The 11423-nt window shown below is 40.5% G+C and overlaps 1 protein-coding gene across 1 annotated transcript in view; it reads right to left on the bottom strand.

Moving 5' to 3' along the window:
* psd2 (pleckstrin and Sec7 domain containing 2) overlaps positions 1-11423 on the bottom strand; it is a 36860-nt gene that overhangs the window by 5287 nt on the left and 20150 nt on the right. Inside the window, exons 4-10 of the mRNA XM_013909023.1 lie at positions 3942-4130; positions 3436-3516; positions 2541-2653; positions 2097-2155; positions 350-439; positions 134-177; positions 91-98 (exon numbers count right to left, since the gene is read on the bottom strand). Of these exons, the coding sequence (XP_013764477.1) occupies positions 91-98; positions 134-177; positions 350-439; positions 2097-2155; positions 2541-2653; positions 3436-3516; positions 3942-4130 (584 nt within the window). The remainder of the gene's footprint in view (positions 1-90; positions 99-133; positions 178-349; positions 440-2096; positions 2156-2540; positions 2654-3435; positions 3517-3941; positions 4131-11423) is intronic.

An 11423-nucleotide genomic window follows, 5' to 3' on the forward strand; every position in this document is an offset into this window, starting at 1 on the left:
ACACACACACACACACACACACACACACACACACACACACACACACATTGAAATGTATTCAAGTGCACTTACTTCAAAAAACTTGCATACTACAAATACTTATCCTTTTGATGGGCACAGAACACATACTCACACTGCCCACTCAAGCTTCTCGTTCTTGATCGAGTTATACAAAACCTGTGCAGGCAACAAAAGAGGGGACTTGTGAACATTTTCTTTTAAAAAAAAATAGACTACTGGGTTGGAATGACAACACAAACTTTAGTCTGTGGCTGAGAATAAATGAATAAATAACAATCAAGCTGACTCAGTCTCCTGTTGCTGTGCTACTTCAGGACGAGATCTGTACCTTTAATAAATCTTTGGGAAAGTCTTTGCTGTTGTTGAGACCTTCTAGATTACTGATAAACTGCTGACAGGACATCTTCTTCCCAATGTTCTGAGGAGAGGAGAACACACCAAGAGACAGAGAGAAATGAACAAACAACAATTTAATGATTTTTGGGGGGGGCATGTGTATGAAAAGATTTTTTAAAAATATATTATTATTATTTTAAAGAAACTGGTGCTTTACACCGAGTTTTATCGACTCCAATGTCGATGCAGATTAGATTCTGTCCACTGGGTGGCAGTGTTATACAGCTGAGGTACTACCGCAGTGGTAGTGCCTATATTAGAACATATCAAGCACACCTTTTACCAGCGTTTTGACCTCTAATCACGATGCCTCATGATTAGAAGGGAGATGTTTCTAACCAGAAGTGGAAATAAAACTGATCTGAAACTGATGTGATTCACACATTCCTCCAGGGAGGCTACATAGCAGGCAAGACAGCCCAGTTCCCTTTTCCAGCGAAAACAGAAATTATTCAGGATGTGATCTGACAGGCAGTGGAAAATGTTTTATTCTCTCTTTACTGGTATGATCCACTAATGGTCACAAGAAGATAATACTCTTACAACTTCAATGAATGATCAGTTTTCATTTAAGCAGCATAAATACCAACCAAACGTAGGTATTTAAATACTTTTGTCTCACTGAACGAAAGTATTTAAAAACCTACATTTTAAAAATATGACTTCAATTCTATTGTCAGCTGACAAAAGGAGGAGCATTTGTGAACGAGATGAGTGTTAGTACTGTACGTATACTTACCACCTGCAGGGGCAGAGAGAGACCAGGGGACCAGATATGGTTAGCAGAGGATGGATTTGAAAAGGAGGGAAAGAGATTGAGAAAAGAGAGGATTTTAATTAGAGAAGGCCTATTAAGTAAAACTACTATTAGCAGGAGGGTGAAGAAAAGCAAAGCAAAAAGCCTATGATGGATCATGTTATGCAGACCACAGTGTCCCTGTTTTTAGAAGGGAACAGACGAGACTACAGGAGGAGAGGAGAGACAGAAACAGGTCAGAAACTAGGCCGGGGAGGGGAGAGAGAAGCTGGGACAAAAGCACAGAAAGAGAAGGGAAAGAAGAAGAACTATACCTAAAAGAGGACATAGATAAAGACATTGCATTGCTGACAAAGGCCTGTATTTACACTCTGTTGTCTAATTCAGTTTTCAGTCCTGTGAGGCAAGACCTGAATGTCAACAACCTACATGTTTTGGGGACTCCAGACTCATTTAAAAAAAAGTCCCTGCCGGAGGTCCACTTTGGCTATGTTTGTATCTTCCTGAAAATCACCTTTCACTGATAATTACATATAGCTTTGATCTGGATGGGTCGATAATACTGCCTTTGGAAGGTGAAGGACAAGAAATCTTTCACTGTCAAAGCAAATGTGAAAGCTATTTAGCGAACGTCAGCTAGTTTATCTAACTTTGATGCATTCATTAGTGTCAGGGTCACTGTAGTCAGTGTTCTAGGGCAGCAGCAACAAACCAGTAACACTTTAGTTAGCGTTCCTTGTTCTGATGGGACTGAACAACTAACCAACATTTTGTTAAAGCTAAGCTTGCAAAAACAACAGGTAGATAGCAGACCTCACAGGTGGGCTTTCTATAGCAATATGAAGTCACATGAAGAGTGATTTAGACAAATGAAAGGTTGTTAATTCTGGGAATCAGAATGTCAGAGAAATACAATACATACATGTCCATGCAGATCTGTGTTGAGCAGCATGAGGGCGCAGGTCAATGTGTGGGCTCCATCTGTAAAGGGACAGTACACATGGCTGAGGTCCGCTAAATGTCACACCACTTCTTTCCAAGCACACACACACACTCATATAAAAACAATAGTGTACAAAATCAAGGTACATACAGTTTTTCAGCACGTGTCTGCAGTGCTGCACAAAATATATCTACACACTCAAATAATATCATCTGGTGCTATAAAGTGATTTGCAATAGTTACATTTTAAGAATTGAAATGCACCAGCTTCATCACTGCAATGCAAAACTATGGGCCATGGACATTTAGTCAACTGTTTTCTACATGGACACCAACAACAGCCATTTTTTTTGTCTTTTTTCACTTTCTGATTATAATACTGTTACCCTTGATTATCTTTATCATCACCTTCACAGCTCTGACCTTCAGAGGTGGGTGTCTGGGGGTTACAGTGGCAATAGCGTCTGGAGAAATGGACAAGGACCCGCTCTCTCTCCTGGGTTTCGCCCATCAGTGGAAAGGCCTTTAAGAAGTTCCTGCCACACATGAACAACCTTATGAAACATTTTTCCCAAAAAAACCCCAAAACTGCAACAGTTAGTCCTGCTTTTTAAAACTCAGGTCATTGTGGCATAGTGCAGTATGGTACAGGTTCCACATCTAAACTGTAAATAAATCAGAGGGGATGAGTGTCAAAATCATTGATTGATTTGTCAACTGACACTTTTGTTAAACAACAAAAGCATATTATTATCACAGATCTGAGCATTTTCTGTTTTTGTTAACTGTGCTAAATTTAAAGTTATTGGGCATCTTTCTTTGCCCTTAGACAACAATTCTGATGGCAAAAGAGCCAAACGGGACAGGCAAAAAAAAAGGGAAAAAAAGTTATTATTCTAGGGAAGCCATCTTGGTAGCTGACATCTTTTTTTCAGATTTAGATACAGATGATGCATCTAAAAAAATATTTTCAGAATTCATCACTTTGGCTGAATGTACTTTGAAGATCCAGAATATGTAAAGATCCCAACAGTACCAAAATGAATGCAGGATGTCACTTTTCATCAGCATTGTTCACTCAACTGAAAGTCCTGCACTGAAGGCAGCAGTCTGAGACAGCAACATGTCAGATACAAGACCGTGATGTACTCTGCAGCTGTCAGCTACACCAGCTAACTGTACTGAGCACGACAGCTTGATTAACACAAAGCTAATGTGTTGTGAAGAGGGAATGTGAAGAACACACACAGCCTAGGTGCATGCACTAATAGCTCTACCATCACACATTCATCACCTGCCAGTGCTGAGTGGGCATTACCTCAGGGCGCGATCCAGCGACAAGCCAGAGAAATCAAAGAAGCTCAGGTACTCTGATGCCACCATCTGGCTGAACTCATTACTGCAGGGAGACAGAAAGCACATCAACAAATGTTATATAAATGTTTGATAACACTATGTTACAGCCACGACTAAGGGTGTAACTCCCCTGTGATTAAACAGAACTTCATTATATTTTATTTCAAATTACAATACAGTTATATTTACCTACAAAACAGTTAAAACCTGACTTGTTACGCCCTTATTTTTGTGTGCCTACTGGGAAATATTTATAGATAATGGATACACATTCAGATATGAACACACATTGAGGAGTGTTTAATGAAACTTTTTTCTGTTTTGTTTGTTTGTTTGTTTGATTTTTACATCCATCATCTTTGTGTCTCGTGGATATGGAACACTTGTGGCAAGCCCACAAACCTCCCTGTATTGGACCATCACACCAGAGTGTGTGTCCCTGTGTTAACTGTCTGTATGCGTGCTCACTTCTTGCCCAGGTGTCTGGCCACATCGCAGCGTTTGAAGCCCTCGAGGTGATAGAGGCGCTTGGCAAGCCTCTTCGCAGCCTCACAGTCAGCTCGGCAGCCATTGGCCAGAGTATCCGTGCTCCCGTGTTCCAGACTGCCCAAATCACACTCATCTGAGTCAGACAGCCCGTCTGTGAGGTTGGCATCGCTGAGGAGGAGAACACACACACACACATGTAAAAACAAACACACAGTCGCACACACAAGCAGGTACCCAGGGTAATGAATGGAACGCATGCCCATTATGGACACCCACTCACTCACAGCTAAACAGAAAAAGCTCAACTGTGAAGCATAAAACTCAATTACATAAACATATGCTCACATGCATAGAAAAACAAGTCAAATGAGGTTCAAATGACTTGTTATGGCAGTGACCCACTTTCACTGTCACTTAATGTCCTACTTTGATGCAGTGGATATGATGGCTGATTATACAGCTGAAGCTGCTTTCACCTGCCCCAATCTCCTCTAAAAAGCCCCACTAATCTCAGACCGTGGACCACTAAGATAATTAGAATTAAAGGGCTATAACATAAAGAAAACCCTTTAATTCTACCCTTCTATTTTGGGAAAATGCAGCTGGGAAGTTAGTAAAGTAAGCTTCTCAGAAGTGACCAAGTAATGCTCCTTCCCTGGCCTCGATGGTAGCTTTCCCCAAACACCCAAATGTGCTAGTTAAACGCCCTTTGCAACCTCCTTGTCTATCAGTCAAATGTCTATTCCAGCTGTGAATGAGTCTGTGTGAGAGTATGAAACAAGGAGTTTATGCCAAAAACAGAATGCACTTAGTCACCCCTGCAGGAGTAATAAAGGTGAAGAACAGATAAAGTGAGTGTTGAGAACACGACAGAACGTGCTGTTTTCAGCGTAAAGTAATAACTTGCACAGGCTGAATCGATGACAGATTTCCAACACTATGCACCATGGTAACAATACATGGTAATGTTTCAAACTGAAATGTGTTAACCGTTGCTGGAATATACCATTTTATAAGCAGCCTGAACTGATTATTAAGCTCTTGTCTATTTCACCCAAGTGAGTTACTCCTTTAAGCTTATGCTTAAATATAAAATAAATAAATAAATAAATAAATAAATGAATCATACTTTCAGCCAGTAAAAGCCTAAGTAGAAGGATGTAAAACCACTGCAGGGGAAAGCATGCTCAACAGGCCTAAAGCTGCATAAATATCATTCATGCTCTGATCCTAGTGATCTAACACAAATTTGATGTTTATATGAATAAAGTCAACTTCATTCAATTTATTAGAAGTTCCACATGTATTGTCCAGGATCGATATAAATGGAATACATTTGACAGGGGTGGACGGGCATAAAAGCTTTTAGCCTAGTGATTTAGCACTGTACATTAAATTGGGGGAAGTAAAAACTTTTAATCTTTATATACCTTTTATAACCAGGAAATGGTGCTCTTCAGATTTAGAATCTCTTGGGCAAGAGCTTCCTGGCCAACACAGAAACATTAACCTATGATTAACCTAACATGTTTTTGATTGCAGGGGAACCCAGAGCTGACAGACTGAACAGAGAAGGCCCATGCACAGGTTGAGACATAGGACCTTCTTGCTGTGGGTAAACAGTGCTAACTTGCTTAACCATCATGTTGCAACAAAATGATTTTAAAAAACTGACACAGCAGCAGGAGCTGATGTTCTGACTTTTTAATCACTAGTATGGGTCATGCTTCAGAAAGACACTAAATTATACATTTTGCAAAATGAAACTTAAAAGCATCTTTCATCAGACCCTCCCTGTCTGGCAAACGCAGACATATTTCAAACACTGCACTGTCCAGCTTGTAAAACAGGATTTGGCGTTACAGAGTTTTACCCTGAGGACATCAGCAGGTTTCTGAGGCTTTCAGTCACAGAAGACACTACATAACTTCTGAGTAGCACCATGACAGCTAGGCTGAGTCTCATGCTACAGTTGGCAACCTTTAATAAATAAGGGCATTACTGCAGGCTGTGATGAAGGCTACTGGGGGCTGAAGGAGAGTTTAACAGTCTGTTTATTCAAACAAAAGGCCCCACATGCTCTGTGGCTGTTAAACTGTTGTAAAGACAGCATAGATAATCAATGCAGAGTATTAATTAGTGCCCTGCTTATGTATTTATGACTTACTGTGGCAGCTTGACTGATGTTATATCCACTGTGCTGCACTGCACTACATACTTTGCACACTGTTATGCATGCCAGAGTCAATCAGTGGGAAGCTGTGTAGCCTTTTTACTGGCATCTTAATAAACAGTGAGGATTGTTTTTGATTCCAAGTCATTTCTGTGACTTCTGTGTGTCGATAGAGACTTGACATTTCTCCACATGTGATGTGCACGTCTGTAAGACACTTGCTCCATCCAGACCCCACAGGCAAAGTATTGGTTAAAAGACAGCATAACGTCCATCCATGACGAAAAAAAAAAAAAAAAAAGCAAATGGAAATGATACACCACTCGCATGTTTACCAGCATCCTGATGACAAATGAGGTACACGCATTCACCTCCGTCAGTCTCAGCAGCATTTCTTCATTTCCTGCTGGTCTCTGCATCCGTGATGCGCCGCCAGCAGCCCCAACAGATGATTCAGATGTCTTTGCATAATGTGATCAGCCCAATTTCATTACCCTCGTAAATTCAATACATTAGGCACTGCTGTCGTAAAGGATTAGTTGGTTACTATGGATACAGCGGAAGCTAAGTGTCCCACGCTACAGGAAGAAGAATGAAAGTGGACAAAAATCCAAAGCTACAGGCGAAATCACAAATGACTAGTTTCCATAGCTAAGACTCAGTCCCCTGACTTCACGCACTTTAGCTGACTGTGTGCTACACCCATACAGCTCAGTACCACAAAGGACTCTGATTTCCCTGCTCCAGGCAAGGATCCACTTTCATGTCTTGGCTGATTCATTAATCTCATAGAATCATCATCTGGCCCTTGATCTGCTGGGGCCAATTTGCCTTGGTAGCAACAGACTATTACCCCCATAAACAGAGTACCCAGAGTCACAGGATACATAAACTTCTTAACCACCAAGAGTTGGGTCATACAAACTTCTCCAACTTATCATAGCAAAGCATCACTTCCAAGAATGACAACGAGATTGCAGATAAAGCCAGCAGAAAATGGCCACTGACAGCGTGCAAAGGCTCAGCCTTGGGGACAGGGTGGGGAGTTTCCGGGAGGAGAAAAACTAGCTGCTCTTTGGAGTGGAAAAGGGGCCATCAGATCTGGTTTAGGGATGCGATTAAAATGCTTCCTGCACAGCTACCCCATAGCCAGCTCCTCATCAATACACAACTCTCACCCACAAAAGCTTAGTTACTTGAGACACAAACAATTAGATGAAGGGAAAAAATTCATAACAACAGGCAAACATGTTGATATACACCTAATAAAATGAGTGTGCCAGACCATTAAAACAATATCCAGCCTGGTGTTAGCAGTGAATGTGCTTTCACTTGTCTGATCATATTAATTCACTGCATTCAGAACGTCCTTATAAATCATTCAAAACTCATATCAGTCGTGGGGCTAAATTGCTAAAACGATGCCAGTCTCCCTCCCGTGCAACGGTCTCTGGCACACAAACACAAAATATTAGTGAGAGGGACACAGTATTAAGTGTCAGCTATCTAGTGCAGGTCTTTTGTGAAAAAGACACTCAGAGTTACTGAGGGCCAAGTGGCACACAGCAAAGCTATTAGTCTATGTGAAGGCACAATTTTGTATCCCCAGGCCAGTCTTATTCAGTCAGTGTGACCGCCACTCAGTCTGCGCTCGTGTCTGTGTGACTGTGTCATACTCAGAGCATGATAGGACATGTCTCTGACTCACATGCTAATCTCTTTAGCTGTGTACTACCCATGCCCACAGCTACAAGGTGTGTCTGTGTAAGGTGTGTGTGTGGGTGTGTGCATGAGGGAGGAAGTGGAGGGTCCTAAATACATCTTGGATGAGTGTAATTACCAATTATGGGGTAAACCAAATTGTAAAATTCTGTGATTTTACAGGCTCTTCTTTTGCTTTTATATAGCCTACACTGATCTATGGCCAAAGTGATGTATAGCAGTAGAGGCAGAAGTAAAGCTCTGTGTGTAGTTGTGCAAGCGTGTCAGTGAGGTCATCTGTTTCAACTTTTAGATTGAGTCTTGGCAGAAAATGAAACTAAAAACAAATGTAAGAACGGAACCTAATACAAACAACAAAGGCACCTCTGTGAATAAAAACACTCGTTACCATTAGTTCAGTGAACTGATGACAGTAGCAGCCTTTACTGTTTATTAATAAACAAACAGAATCACACACATTACTGACATTTGCTCTTTTCCGTAGGGTATAACACTGGTGGCTGCTACAACAAATCAGCCGTACTGATTTTATAAGAAGCAGGCAGGTGACAGCAATCAGGTCTTTGGCTACAAACCATTTATTACATATTTTAATACATCACTAGAACTGAATCCAACAATAACTGATTAAGACATTAATCACTTGATCAGTAAGCTAGTGATAAAGTGACTTATTTTTAATCATTTTCCACTTAATCAGAGGGGTGGTGTTTTTAGTTTTGGCTCTTCGTTTCCTACCACTGTAAACCCATCAACCTGAACTTGGCAGCTTATGATCTGTCATATCTTCAATTAAATACTGAACTGAACTCTGCTGTACCCACGACATCAAATAATCTATCTAGCAATAGGTGAATTATTAAAACAATAATAATAATAATTCCAGCAGATTTGTTTTTTGTTTTTTTTTTTAATTCAAATGAAAAGTAATTATAACCCAGTCCAGCACATCGTCAGCCACGTGCCACATTAGATTAATACGGTTTGTCTTTTTCTTTTCTTTTTTACCATAAATATGCCTTTCTATGAATATTATTCTAGTATCATGGGGATTTTTCGCCAGGGTCAACTTACACCACAGCTACCTCACTATTTCCATTTTGCCACGCAGCATAATTGTTAATGTACCCACCCATCTGGAGATCGGAGCTTTAAAAGAGTTTACAGAGATAAAGCCAAGCTTACAGGAGTTGCAGCAAAAAGTCGAAGTGAACATCATATTCCTCTTTCCACATCTCGGATCTTGGAAATTAGCGGTTAAAGGCGTGCTACGGTCCGACCGCCTCATCGTCCAGTATTCGGTGAACTGTGCATCGGCCCGGCTTGGTGATCTAACTTTCAGCCAAGTCAAGTTCTATAAAATCGCAGCGTATTCAGAGACGATCGGTGACACTGCTGTGTTATTCCACTACAATGCGAACATGCACGGAGTGTGTTTGGAGGGCTTTCCTTGAAGTTTCTTGGTTGGTCTGAAAGCTCCATTGAAGGGAGGATGTTGGGGGCGGAGCGAGCACTGGACAGACTTTTTTTCTGATGAATAGCGCTGTTCCTAGTGGTGGCTTTACAATGGCCCTGTGTGTCCCAGCCAAGACAACTTCCTCTGCATTATAGGGCTGAGAGCCAGCAGATCAGTCCAACGCCAGCTGGACGTCCTGTTTTCTTAAAGTTCATTAAGTCGCAAGCAGTTAATCTACTAACTGCTTGCGTGAGGATTTCTGTGCATGCTCCAAGGTAAACGTAAAGCCACCTGAGCTTAATATGACAAAATATGACTGGTTGGCTCTACTTTGCAAGAGTTTATCACCGGATAGAGAAAAATCCAAGCGTAATGTCCATGTGTAATGAACAATGAGACATTTAGCTAAAAATATCTACAGATATAACAGAGGTTAAAAAGAGGTGGGAGACTGATGGTTGCTATGTAAATATAATTTAAATGAGACAAAAATAACCCATCATGTAAAGCACACAAAACCACAGAGTAATATTAGTACATTTGCTAGCTAGAACACAAAGGCCGCTTTCTGATCTGATGGAAAGAAGCACAGAAAAAGAAATGACAAGTGTGGTAGGACTCGACTTAAGAGGTCAAAGAAGTGCAGGAGACTGATGCTGTCCAGTGTAGCAAGTGATTTATACACCATTTTGTGACCCAAACAATATTTACAAAAAAACAAATAAGAAACTCAACTCTATAATTAACTCAGTTCAAATAAACATAACTGAACTTAAATCAACAGACATTAAGGTCAAACTGCACACAGCTACACTGACCTGAACCTTTCTTTCTCGAAACACCTGAGTTCTTCTGCTTAAATAGTCCACTTAACCAAACAATTTCTCCTCTGGACTATTCCATTAAGTAGGTAGGTAAGATGAACATGATTATATTCAAACCTCTACTACTCCTCTTTACTGGCAACATAAACTCTGTGGTGTAATCAATACATATTACAACAATAAATCTATTTCTTCATAAACCCTCTAAACTCAACTTTATTAAATTATAAGAGTTCTTCCCCTTCTGCACTTGGTCTCTTCCTGTGACCTCAGATCAACCCAGAAGGTATAAAGCAGGAAGTAAAACTACATCTCCTCCTTTTGTTTCTGGAAGACAGGTAGGTAAGGTAAGTTCTAAACAATACCAATTAACAGTTGAAATAAATAACATGTTAACTTAACAAACTTGTAGGAATTGATTTAAACCAAGATGTTATATTATATAATCTGTAAAAGTACAAAACATAATAGATGTAGTAGATGTTTGCCTATTGCAGACCATATATGAAATATGGTTAAATCAAAACAAGAATGTTAACTAAGAATATAGACAAATGGTCTTCTCACCCACTTTATCACAACAAGCATCTGTATTGATAAAAGTAAAAAATCAGGAGATAGGGTGTGGAAATCTTTAAAAAAAAAGCTATATATATTATACACTTTATTAAGTAGACCTGTTCTACAGGTGATATCTAATCAACCAGTCACAGGACAGAAAGTAAATGCATTTACACATGTAGACGTGGTTAAGACGACCTGCTGCAGTTCACACTGAACATGAACGTGGTTGTTGATGTGTTTCAGAAACTAATAATCTGCTGGGATTTTCCCACACAACCATTTCTAGGGTTTACAGAGATTGGTCAGAAAAAGAACCTGTGCAGTGAGCAGCAGCTTTCCCTTGATGAAAATACATTGATGCCTGACTTCAGGAGAATGGCCACAACTGCTCTGAGCTGATAGGAAGGCAACAGTAACTCAAATAACTACTTGTTACAATCAAGTTGTGCAGAAGAGCATCTCTGAACACACATTTCATTGAGCCTTGAAGCAGATGGGCTACAACAGCAGAAGACCACAGAATACGTGCCAGCTAAGAACGGGTGGTGTAATGGTGTGGGGGCAAGATAGACAGCGCACAATGTGCTTTGAGGCAGCAGCCAAGAAAGCTGTAGTCCGCGTCTGTGAATACCCGTGTGTACACCTGTGTGCATACCTGTGTGGATCAGCATGCTTGCATTCCAAAGGTTTCTCCATGTAACGATCTGCTAGGGAGTGTGGGG

This window comes from Pundamilia nyererei, unplaced genomic scaffold, assembly GCF_000239375.1.
Source record: "Pundamilia nyererei isolate P.nyererei 1_Seehausen unplaced genomic scaffold, PunNye1.0 scaffold00001, whole genome shotgun sequence".
Taxonomy (NCBI): domain Eukaryota; kingdom Metazoa; phylum Chordata; class Actinopteri; order Cichliformes; family Cichlidae; genus Pundamilia; species Pundamilia nyererei.